Source organism: Pholis gunnellus (assembly GCF_910591455.1).
Source record: "Pholis gunnellus genome assembly, chromosome: 3".
NCBI classification, from domain to species: Eukaryota; Metazoa; Chordata; class Actinopteri; order Perciformes; family Pholidae; genus Pholis; species Pholis gunnellus.
In genome coordinates this window covers 8,736,538-8,749,628 of record NC_136529.1, presented here as the reverse complement: position 1 = coordinate 8,749,628, position 13,091 = coordinate 8,736,538, and the positions used below count along the sequence as shown (strand labels likewise).

General features: G+C 38.7%; 1 protein-coding gene across 1 annotated transcript; it reads left to right on the top strand.

Annotated features, from left to right (window-relative positions):
* Positions 1-121: 121 nt before the first annotated feature.
* rab22a (RAB22A, member RAS oncogene family) lies at positions 122-12,004 on the top strand. Its single transcript, XM_079156766.1, has 7 exons — positions 122-244; positions 1,560-1,639; positions 2,674-2,755; positions 6,331-6,402; positions 7,067-7,173; positions 7,662-7,771; positions 8,666-12,004. The coding sequence occupies exons 1-7, from the start codon at positions 209-211 to the stop codon at positions 8,761-8,763; spliced, it is 585 nt and encodes a 194-aa protein (XP_079012892.1). The 5' UTR covers positions 122-208; the 3' UTR covers positions 8,764-12,004.
* The last annotated feature ends 1,087 nt before the right edge of the window (positions 12,005-13,091 follow it).

The following is a 13,091-nucleotide window of genomic DNA, read 5'->3' as shown; positions in this document are numbered from 1 at the left end:
ATATGGCTAATACGACGGACTACTGGACGCTTTAACGCGAATAGCGAGAGGTAGAACTCAACCTGAGATGCGCATCTTTCCGAGATGAAGTGCAGTTGTTTGTGAACATACAACACGAGAGGAATATTTAAGATTTAAAGGTAACCAGAGGAGAAACCCGCCAATGGCCATCATCACCAACTCATTTTGAGTGAGAGAGGAGATCGATATGGCGCTGAGAGAGTTAAAAGTTTGTCTCCTGGGGGTAAGTCAGCATCGATTTGTATCTGAACACGTATGTCTGTAGCCGTCGCTGTACGTTTAACTGTACCTGTGGCATATAAACGATCCACGCTGTTCATCCCCTAAGCTCCACATACCGACAGACAGGTGTGTTTAAAAGAGTTAAATGTGTTGAATCGGTCTCACGAACAACATGTATGCATGTCTAAACTGTATAAATCAGCATGAACCCATATGTTTAGCTACCAGCATCCCATCAAACCATCCCTGAATGACATCACACCTCCTCCTCATTATCTACTAATAAGCTTAAAATAAGAGTTAATACAGTTGTTTATTCGATCAGTAGAATGTTAATCAGCAACAATAGTTCGAGCACTTGCTGATTAATATTGTTTGTCAGACAAAACAAGGCATTTGAAGGTGTCACCATGAGCCACTGGGCAGTTTTCACTATTATTGACATTTTATAACCTTTGGTTTCAGACCTCATCCTTGTGTAGCTTCCTTAACTATCAATACTGGTTTCTGCTACTTCAAAATAAGTCACGGGAACAATATTTATAGAAGTACAGACGACAGCAGGCCTCAGTGACTTTACCATTATGCCATTGATACGATACTGAAGTAACATGCGTCCTCACATCTCTCCATCACCTGCTCATGAGATTTAAATAGAGCTGAAACAATTAGTCCATTTATTGTTTAGTAAAAAAGTCAAATAATTGTCTGGTTCCACCTTTTCTAATGTAATGATTTGATATGTTTATTTTCTGTGTTTTTACATCCATGTAAATTAAGTTTATTTTGGCTTTAGACTCTTTGTTGTTTGCTGGGTATTTTATTATTATTTTACTTCTTTTTGACTAAAGTATTCATTGTTTTTTCCAAAGAATGACAATGAGAGTAATGGGTGATGGAAATAATCATAAGTTGCAACCCAAATAAACCAGTAATGTTAATTAGGACATTTTATATAAGACTTTTCTAAATGACATTACTGTTTTTTGCTGCATAAGATAATTACAAATCCTTCACAGGAGCAACATTCATCCATGTCTATACTGCATATAACAACAGTATAAGTAACATTTTCACATCTCCTCTGTTTCCTCAACAAATAAGATTAAAAAACAACAACGTAAGCTTAACTACGTCTGTCCTGTTTAATCACAAAGTTCAGGCCTACGAGGGGAACAGGAAGGAAGAAGATGCCATGAAAAAGCAATAATGTCCGGGCATGTTGCCAGAGAATGTGTTTTTGTAATTGTGATTATACTTCTAGTAATTGTTTCCGACCATGTTTAGTAAGCATTGTCTCTGTTTTGTCTCTGCAGGACACTGGCGTTGGAAAGTCGAGTATTGTTTGGAGATTTGTGGAGGACAGCTTCGACCCAAACATCAACCCAACGATTGGGTAAGTTCCTGCTGTCTCCCACATGAGAAGTTATTCTGGGTTTCATTGGTTTGTGTGTCGGGTTGTTGCACAACATAATCATGTAATCAGTTCATTTCTGTCTATTTATGGATTAATCAATTCCAATACGAGCTAAAAGGAATGGAAAATTAATCAGCAACAATTCTGATAATTAATTGATATTTTAAATCACTTGCAAAATGCCAACGTTTTTTACACGTGGGACGTTTTTGGATAACAAGCAATTTGAATGTGTTGAGCTTTGGGAAACTGTGATGGGCACATATGTATTCATGTATTTATTTACTATTTTCTCAAAGTCTATGAATCAAACAATTAATTGATTAATTAGGGAAATAATTACTCAGAATGAAAACAATAGTTTGTTCCAGCCCTGATAAAGAAACACAATATTTGCTGGTTTCAATTTCACAAATGCGAAAAAGTTGTTTGCTTTTCTCTATAAATGAAACACTTTGTTTGTTTGTTTTGCTGTGGGTCAAATCAAGTAACACATTTTTAGATATTGCTTTGTGACACTTTTTAAACATTTTGTAGACAATATGATCAGTCGGTACCAGAGCCCGACCAATACATAAAGTCATTGCCATTATTATAATTTAACAATTTTAGCTTGTCTCAGATATACTTGTGTCAGCATTTGTCAGCCAATAAATCAACAGAAATTGCTGTACAGAAGATATGTTTGAGGCAGATTACAAACCATCAATACCAAATGCTGGTATTGTTATCAGCCTCAAAAGTACAGTATCGGTCGGACTCTAATTGATTTAATGTAAGTCCTATTTAATGTTTAACATTTGGGATGTTAGCGTTCGCTAAAGCCTGCAGATAATTTAAGATATCTTAAACCAACTGATGATCTAAATGAAGATGTGTGCTCTTTTCATTGACTCAGACTCTTTAGTTGCATTTCTATTATTTGTCTATCATTTTTTATAATCGTGAAATCTACTTAGTGTTTTCGTAATGTGACATAGAACGTCAATCATGAAGCAATTTCTTTTCACCAGGGCGTCCTTCATGACCAAGACAGTGCAATACCAAAACGAGCTGCACAAGTTCCTGATCTGGGACACGGCAGGACAGGAGCGGGTCAGTAATATCCACTGAGGTTTTGGCCTCAACATTCTTTTACAAATGGACTCGTGGAGAGTAAACCAAGAGCAAGATTCACATGTGTTTAAGCTTTGCGCAGCCAAACCACAATGGTTTTTGATTTTGTAATCGATCAGTTTGACTTGGCGTATTCAAAAATCGACTCATTGCTCCCTCGTGGTTAAAGGAAGTGAGAAAGCTGCGTACATGTGTGAATGGACCACTCCCTTAACTGTGAGAAAGTGCGGTTCTTCATTACTTCAGATAGGGGGCAACATTTACCTTCCTATAGGTAGAGTCTTGCCTGCTAACCAAAAACCTACTTCTTTCGGTGCTCTTGGTTTAGGACCACTCTTTTAAATGACACTCGCGATGCAATTCATTTGTATTGTTTAGATCAGTGAGTGGCATATGTTTGGATTATTAGAAACATGATTTGTCATTTCTGTCACCTTTTAATCTTCGTCCCGCTTCTCATCTATCTTGGGGTTTGAGTCCAATTTTAGCATTCAAGCACGTCTAAACGTCACCAAGCCCCAGACAGTGATAGCGTGAGGAACTACTTTCTCTTCTGACTCGCACCCTGCATCCCACATTTCTCTGCTTTAGCTCTCCTCATCACTTCCCCTTTTTCTGTGCATGCCCTTCTCTTTTTCCACATGCACAATCCTCTGTTGTTGTAATGTCTTATCCCTGCTGCTGTCCTCTTCAGGGAGGTGAGATAAGATGCCGTTTGTCTTTTATCCTCCTTTTCCCCTGGGGGCCCCGGCTTCTTTGTGGCCTTGAGGGGACATCAATGCAGCCTCGTTTAAGATAAGATGGGTGGATGAAACCCAAGCTCTCTGAGCCCGCTGCCATGTGCTGCCACCGTGTCTTATCTGAGAGTTAATCCAACTCTACATCCGAGGGTCCTCCTTTTCCCCCTTTGTGTTTTCTCTCATGAAAAGTTTCTTTTCTTTTCTTTTCTTGGCAACAATCTATTTATTTCTGTGATTCTTTTGTGTTCTCTTCCATTTTCTCCACTTTTTTTTATTCCAACAAATCCACTTTTTCACTGCCATGTGGCCTCTCTGGGTTCACATCCATGTGTGAAAAAGCAGCAACATTCCTTTGGTAGGTTTTGCGTGTGCGTGTGTGTGTGTGTGTGTGTGTGTGTGTGTGTGTGTGTGTGTGTGTGTGTGTGTGTGTGTGTGTGTGTGTGTGTGTGTGTGTGTGTGTGTGTGTGTGTGTGTGTGTGTGTGTGTGTGTGTGTGTGTGTGTGTGTGTGTGTGTGTGTGTGTGTGTTACAGCTGCTGTGGTATTTTGAAGCCTTTCGTGGCTTGTTTTCTAACTTTTCTGGAGCTTTGGCCTATCAAAGTCTGTTGAGTTGAGGAAGGGGAACACAAAGCCAGCCAATGCACATGGAAGGAGAGACCAAGGCAAAAAAAGAAAGCTCTGTGATTTCTAATCCATCCAACAATCCATATCTCAAGACCAGATGAGCCCAGCTGTCAACAGCTCATCAAGTCCTCCCCCTCTGACGAAAGGAATCTTGCATCCTACTAGTATAGGAAGGTTTCTTTCATTATTTATCAAACTCGTGGTTTTAGAAATTAATCAGCATTCGCGAGGCATCACTGGGGCTGTTCACTGGGCTGCTGTGAGGCCAGACGTCTGGCCTCTCTGTGATTGCTCTTTGGGTTTAGGCTGAGCTAGACCACACAGGACTGGTGGTGGTGGTGCAGCCCAACACTAGCCGATGAAACAGACAGCACTCTTTTCAGTGCCTCTGCCAAATATCCCAAGTTGGATTCCCGTTGGTGGACTTGGGGCCAGTAACAACTATAATTATGTGGAATGTGTGCTTTCCTGAGGTAACGGTGTCACTCTAAGATGGATAGTTTATTCCATCGTATTGTAAAGGAAAATGAAATTGGCGGGAAGGCCGGGTCATTCCAAGTGAAGGTCGTTTTCAGACGTGGGTTGGTCTTTTAAAATAAATATCGTTAGTTAATACATGACACATGGTTTTATTAGTCTGTTGAAAGCCCCAGTCCAGCAGAGTATAATGCGAGAAGGCATAAAAAAAACATTGGTGAGTTTTTTGTTAACGTTAAGCTTTTGAAACTGTTACAACTTCAAAATCCGGTAGAGGCAATGAACATAATTGAGAGAAAGCGCTAATAGTTCACATTTGTTACATCAGGAAAGTTATTTAAACAGTGAATGAATGGATTCATACTCTTTAGTGTTACAATGCCTGCAGACATGAGCAGCTACAGGGAACAACACAGCTGCTGTTTTGCTTCTATGATCTTTATAAAGTTGATGGTTATCTAATTATTGGTGGTTTTTGGAAAGAGGCGGAAAAGACCACTGCCTGAATTGAAAAATGGACCCAAAGAAAGACAAAAAAGATGGCCGTGCCAGTGGCTTTGTGAGGCTGTACTAATGATAACATTAGCGAATTAGCATGAAACAGAAAGTACAGCTGAGGCTGATGATTTGGTCATAAGCCAAAGTATTGGAAACAATTTAACATTTACTTGATGGCTAGATGAAAAGTCACCATGAAGGGAACATCAATGTCTAAAACAAGTTTCATGACAATCAATATGACACCGATAGTTTTTGAGATATGTCACTAAAAAGCTAAATGTGGACTTCATGGTGGAGGTAGGGGAAAGTCGGAGGATCGTCAAAGCCAGGAGGCACAATGAATATTTCTACCACATTTCTTGGCCGTCCATCCGGTAGTTGTTGAGATATTTCAGTCTGGACCCAAGTGGTGCGCCGACTGACAGATGGCATGCTGTTAGAAATAACGGGTTTTATGACAGCAGGCTAATTGTTGAATCCAGGTTTCAATAAGCATTGGAAAGTATTTTACCAGAAAAATACCAAAAGCTGGCAAAAAGCAGAACCCCCCAGCCTCTCGGGCAGCGATGGATTAAAAAAATGCACATGTTGTTTTGGTTATGCAGGGCTTTGTGACTTATTAGGATCAAATGTATAGTTTTCCATAAATATCAAACAGCTAACGGCTCTTGACACATTCTGCCCATCTTTCTCTTGATGGCTACCACATGTGTGAGGTCTGGGTGGAAAGACTTGCCATACTTCCATCTTAAGTAAAGCCACTTGGCTTATAGGCTCAGAACACTTGGCCTCTGGTTTAGTAAAATGGTACTCTGGAGTCTTTTTTTGTGTGCATTTGTATACTCTGTTTTGAGTTTGTCACAGTCAGTGCCTATGTAACGGATTATCCATAGTCTATAAAAAGCCAAGGTACTGTTTCTTGATCTACGTGGTGTAAAAATATATAATTGTGTTACACTGCAATGATATTTTTATTGCCCTTTCCATATAAAATAATGAAAAAATTGAGTAAAATCAAGGTAAACAGGCTTCAAAGATTAGCCCATTTTTATTTTCATGATCATCATGTTCCGTTTCACATGGTTTCAAAGCTATAAGAGTATTATACGATGTAGTTTTGGCAGAGAGGAAGGTCATTTAGAGGCTTTAGACACACCAGCCTCCTCCCTGTCCAACAACACTCATCATTGCTGGCTTTCTCTGTATTCTCATAGTTTCGGGCTCTTGCACCAATGTACTACAGAGGGTCAGCGGCAGCCATCATTGTTTATGACATCACGAAAGAGGTATTATTTACGTTTCCTCCTCAACCACTTATTCACAAAGTATGTACTGTAGAGTTTCATTGTTTTGTTTCATGTCTTTCCTTCATTTTTTAATTCATACGTGTATTAAAGGAATAGTTTGACATTTTGGGATATATACTTATTTGTGTCTTGCCAAGCATTAGCTGACAACATTGATACCGCTCTCATTTCTGTTTAGTTAATATGAAGCCACAACCAGCCCATAGCTTAGCTTAGCATAATGACTTGAAACAGGGGGAAACAGCTAGCCTGGCTCTGTCTAAAAGTAATGAAATCTGCCTACCTGAAACTGTAAAGAAGCAGCTGGCAGGGAACCAGCAGAGACTACAGGAAGTCTCTGCTGACCCCTGTGAAATGGAAAATGTACATTTTAAAACAACAAAGATATATTCATTTGTGAGCTTTCCACGTGTAAAGGATTGTGTTACCTTTGGTCAGAGCTTCCAGTCTTTACGCTAAACAAAGCTAACCAGCCGCTGGCTCCAGTTCGCCATAAAGACAAGTCTGCTATCTGTCTTTTAATCTAACAAAAGCAAATAATCATATTCACCAAAATGTCAAACTAAAACTTTAAACCTTCCTGGGAGGCACTATGTGCTTGTCTTGATCTGTTCAATTTAACATGTTTTTTTTTTATCTTCAGGAATCCTTCCAAACACTAAAGAACTGGGTGAAGGAGCTGCGCCAGCATGGTCCTCCTAATATAGTGGTCGCCATCGCTGGAAACAAATGTGACCTGTCAGACGCCAGGTGAAGCCGAATTAGAGATAATACTGTATGTGTCATAAACTATTAATGCTAGTGTGCAGTATGAAGGTGCCTCCTCATTTACAGCTTGAGAGTGATGATGGGATTTCACATTACTGGCGCAGAAGGAAAGAATTCTTGTACGGAAATGTTATGACGTGTTTTAGTGTCGGAATAACATCTGATGTTTGGCTTTGAAATATCGTTGGAATTCACCGTGTCTGGAGCTGAAGTGGATTCTGCTCTGCAAGGGGGACTATCGGCTCTCGTACTTAAGTATTTGAAGATAATTTTAGTTTCTCTGTGTCTTCCACAAAATCTCCCTGACTCGGACACATATGCTTTTGATAATGTCATCCATGAAATTGGGAAATCTTTCACATAATAGCTGTGGACTTACATTTTGATGGTTATCAAGTAATGCATGAAATTGGAGAATCTGTTCGCATATTGCAACATAATCATTTTGTAAATGCCTCTTGTATTTACAGGGAAGTGCCAGAGAAGGATGCCAAGGACTACGCTGACTCCATCCATGCCATCTTTGTAGAAACCAGTGCCAAGAATGCCATTAACATCAACGAGGTGTTTATAGAGATAAGTGAGTGTGTTTCTTGAGCGCCTGGTGCCACTGTACATCCCCTGGTTATTATTGAGCAAATTAAGCATTTGTACAGCATTAAGATTATTATCTTGTCTCCCTTTGTCTTGAAAGCAGGTCGACTATATTTGAAACAGAATTACCAATTAGAGGTTTAGTTTCTAAATATTTCAAGTGTAATCATTCTTTTCTGTGACTTCTCACAGCGATGAGCTAGTTTGGAATAAGCAACAGATAATGCCAAAGCAGAAAGCCAATCCACTTCATCATGTCGACATCTTGACATTCAACTTTGAAACACACATTTGCAGAGACGGGAGTTTGTGGGAGCAGTTGATCCAGTTCTGAGAAGCAACTGATAATCACAAAAGAGACTTACTCACTAGTTGTGCCCAAATTACATACTACATATTAATTCTAGTTTGGTTTTGAGACTGTAGTATGTTCAGACAGGAAAAGTAGAGAAATTAAGGACATATATATAAATATATAAGTATACATGTCTTTTTGCATACAAAAAACTTGATTGACCAATGCCTCATGTATTTTATCATTTCGGGCCATGATGTATACTTTTCATCTTATGAGTCAGATGTGGTCCTGGAGACACCACGGTTTTGAGTAGTTTGCTAGGTGTTTATATTTCTGTTCCTCTGTCTATGGACAAATTTTTATCACTGTGATAGCGTCGCAGACACGAAACTTTACAGTTGTGTAGTTTAGATCAAAATGAGGGTCGAGTTCGAAGATGGCTGTACTGAAAATCTGCTCAGAATCACAGCTACAGTATTGCTTTCCATTAATTGACATGTAATGCTACTATTAAAACTAATATTTAAAATATATATGAAAAATCAGTTTTACACAAATGTGTGTGTGTGTGTCTCCTCAAAGGTAAGCGCATCCCTGTTGTCGACGCAGCGGGAGGAACTTCAGGAAAAGCTTTCAAACTGGGACGTCAGGCCTCAGAGTCTCGCAGAACGTGCTGCTGATGATCCCAGCGACTACGTGACCCGACCTTTGCTGACCCTCCGTGTACCCGGCCTGCTTCCGCTTTCAGCCACCACACACGCCCTCAATACCCTGCCGACACTGATCCTGGGATGCAGAAGTGTGACTCTGATGACAAGAGCAAATGCATTTTAGCGGCAACAAAAAAACAACAACAAAAAATCGTCCTATGTCATCTGTAAGTTGCTGGCTGGAGAAAAACTTCCCCTTTCCTGAGCATTGCCTGCATTAAAACATTGATGATGTGCAAGTGAAAATACCCACATACCTATAATTTTACTGGCTTCTATTATGGTCATCAACCTCTGTTTGGTGTATTATAGCCCCGGGTTTATGAGAGGAACTTAACAGCTACAGATTTATGAATTCAAAAATCATTTGTACATTTGTAAAAATCTACTATCTTTCAACCAAGACATGAACTGAAAACTGTTCAATTTCACCAAATTATTTTGATAGCACTGAAGTTATCATCTTTTGCTTTATGGGAGATCTCTCCCCAAACAATTTTGTGAAGGATCTATCTATACAGTCAACGTCTGTCGTCACTAATTTATCATTGATGAAAAAGGTTACGGTATTCATCCGTGTTTGTACCAATCACTAATCTCAATTTTGGCTTTTTGGAACGATATTTGGAGAGATGTTTGTGATTCAGTCAAGGAAGACGGATCGTGCATGCTCAATATCAGTTTTACTGGGGGATTGATGTTTTCATCAAGATGCATTTCAAGGCAAAATGCCAAGTGGGTGCTTTGAAGTAAATTGCAATCCCACTTTAAAAAAATGCAGAAATGAAAGGTCTATGGGAGTCTACTTCCTTCACATTAAAGGAATAGTTTGCCTGGGTTGAGATGAGAATAGCAACACTAATCTCGTGTCTGTACGGTAAATATGAAGCTGCAGCCAGTTAGCTTAGCTTAGCATAAAGACTGAAAACACAGGGCTCTGGCAAAGGTAACAAAATCTGCTTAAAGCTCACTGATTAACATGTTATATCTGACAGATTCAGGTGTTTACCCCTGTTTCCAGAATTTACGCTAAGCTAACCAGCTGCTAGCTGTTGCCATATATATTTAATAGACAGATATGAGATTGGTATCTTCTAACTCTGCCAGAAAGCAAATTGGCGTATTCCCTAAAACAAATTATTCCTTTAATTGTGAATCACGCCATTGAGAATTTTAACAGATTGTTGTAAAATGTCATCTTTGTCATGGGAACAATTCTGCTGTCCACAACTCCCATTTATGGTGCTTTAATCTATTTAAGAGATTAAAGCACCATAAATGTATTATTATATGATAACAGTTCTGCCCACCTGTGCGCCACACTCCCACTTGTAATTACTGAAAAGGAATTAACTGAAGCCTAAGTATGACGTTTACTGTACTACACACAGCGTCGTTCTTTCACAATATCACTTTAGCTTTGTTTTCCTCTTATCTTACTTCAACTGGCGAGCCTGCTGTCCTCAATCCTCGCTGCTCCTTCACAGTTTTACAGATTTTTGTGAGGTCTTGCCAATTTCTGTAATTGTCCCATAAACATTTTTCATCTTTCCTTTTTTTTTGCACATAATCAGCAGCGATTCGCGCATGCAATGTTGTTTTACTACCTGGCCAGAGATGAAAACCGTGAGATCTGGAAACTAGACCTCGTTCAGAGGAAACTTGGAGGTTATAGGTGCAGAATCAGATGTGGCTCTATGTCGACATGCTGACCCCTTAATGAACCTTAGTCTCCATTCTGCTCTGAATTACTGTATGTGCTTTGTTCCAAGGTCTGCCTTCTGATTTTCCTTTCTCCCAACTTCTTTTGCCTCATTCCTCTAAATTACAGGCACTTGTGGATCCAGCTTTCATTTTGTTTCAAACAAATGTGGGTCGCTATACAACTGCTTTCCCAGAGCTCTATCATCCTCTCTTTCATTCACTACTACTCTGTGATCCGTAGTGCTATGTTACAGTAGTTTAATTTACCTCCCATATTGTCCTAATTGAGCTTCAGATGACTCATGAGCCGCAGACTTATTCATTCTGTGTAATTCCATGCTTGTCTGTTTTTCTTGAACCCTTTTTGACCCAAAAGCTCTTTTCAGTTGCCAAAAAATAGAGATGTGGGCTTAATTAGACTGCATTTCCAGGGTTATACATTTGGATTGTGTGCTCTTCTGTCCGCGAATGCTACTTAATTTGCCTTTAAGCATCTTAAATGTAGCGGTTATTGATGAAGTGTGTGTGAAGCAGTGCTGCCTATATCTTCAGGATTTTCTTATGGAGTGCAATAGTTATTATGACAAAGGTAGAAATGTGACCTAAACCAAGAAAACCGTTACAGAGGGATAATGTTCACACGGGAGAGCACACACTCATGCAAAAATGTGATCTCATTCCAGCAGTCTCAAACCGATAATGATAAGAATTCATATTTACCTCATTTCATGCTGATTTGATGACAGTTTTGCTCAGACAGAGTTGATCAAATGAGCAGTGTGATGGGTCCGACCAAATCCCTTCTATACCAGAGTGGCATTCTAGGTCAAAACTTAAACTAAAAGGGAATCACTCTGGTACTTTGAGAACTGCACTTTGACTGACTGTTTGTAATTGGTCTTCTGGTATTATCTGCGTGAAATCACTTGATGAAAGATTCTTGTAACGATGTCCGACTTCTTAACGCTCCTCGATGGTTTTGGGGGTTTTGACTGTTTGCTCAGTTCTTATTGCTTCAAAGAAATGGTGCCAAATATTGTCAATGCCATTTTACATAATTAATCGTGTTTTCTTTTATTTGTCAATGTAATATAATGATTTAAAGTGCTTAACACAATAATGCTTAAAATGATTTGAAGTTTGATGACTAATGTTTTCCTCTTATTCTGAAACAGGAGGCATGGATAGAAATTGTGTGCCAGTTTTGCATTGAAAAATATCAATTGTCTTGGGCTGGCCCTGGGAATGTGATTAATCTATATTATGTATATTTTTCAGTGTAGATATATACCATCCAATTGCACATAAATCAATGACTATATTCTACTCTTAGCCAGTTATGTGACCACAATAGACTTGCACAGTTTGAAGTGATTCCGTCAGCATTGTAGTTACCATATATAGCTTTTTACTATGTTTCATATTGATTGTAACAAAATGCCTGAAATAACTTGTTCGCTGTGTATTCACAAATGTGTAAAAAGGGAACTGTCAATTTGTTTACTAATAAAAGATTGACAAATAGATTTTTTCCCTGTTTTGTGTGAGAAAGTAGGTACAAGTGTCTCGCTTCCTTATGTTAAGCCTAAGAGAGAAGTCAGCGATAAACTTGTTCCTTGGGGATACAGTGACAATGTTGTTAGTGATTGGTTGTGTGTTTCAGTTGGCAGACAGCCGCCTGGCTATATATATATAAATATGACACTTGAGATGCGTATTTGACTGGCAGAGGCACTTTGAATAGTGCTGAGAGGGCAGAAAGCTCATTTGACAACCTCCTAATACCCCCACTAGACCTCACTTTCTTTATAAAGTTTAAAAACAAATGGAAAATTGGGGGAAAATGATTACATGGCAGTGTGAGAGAATAACATGAGTGCTAAAATAATTATGATAGCTTGACAGGTGAAAAATAAATTGATGTATGAAATTAATGAAAGGTACACATGGACACTGGTATAGTTTCAATTACATGATTTTGCCATCAAGCTGCTTTCCATACAGGAAAACGTAAATGTTTCACAAGGTCTAACTTCATGCTGCTTTAAAAAACAGGTGTAACTGTAATAATGTTAATAATAACATTAATAATGGCTGCATAAGCAGTTAGATGCTCAGGTCTGCAGAGGCCCTTGCATTGTGCATACTGGTTCATTGATCCACTTAATTGGAATGGAGCCATCATTAATATTATTACTTACACCATATGTTTTTTTTTTCTGCTGCAAGATCTTCCAAAGATCTTCATAGTGAGAGGATTTATAAACCTAGAAGCTATGCTTTTTACTGTGAATGTGAATTTAAATTTAACAACATTAAAATATTTAGAATATGTTTACATTTATTTTGGCTTCTTGGATGCCAAAACGTGTTTTTTTCCGAATGAATCTAAAATATGATTCAATATGGCATCTACTTTTTTATATTTCAAGCTGGTTAAATGTAATAAGTTTAATAGAAACTTAATTATGTTAGTCATCATATAACGATTGGCTAAGAGCCAAGTCTGTCTCCATGCCAGGTTATATATAGAGTGAGTGATTCCATCATGAGATTACATGTGGTATTGCCATAGTTTAAAAAGACTTGTTATG

Bases quoted from the DNA above. Each gene is read 5' to 3' on its own strand.
- rab22a (XM_079156766.1), top strand. From the start codon at position 209: ATGGCGCTGAGAGAGTTAAAAGTTTGTCTCCTGGGG. The intron at 1,640-2,673 runs GTAAGTTCCTGC...TCTTTTCACCAG, and splicing joins AACATCAACCCAACGATTGG to GGCGTCCTTCATGACCAAGA. The intron at 7,174-7,661 runs GTGAAGCCGAAT...TTGTATTTACAG, and splicing joins TGTGACCTGTCAGACGCCAG to GGAAGTGCCAGAGAAGGATG.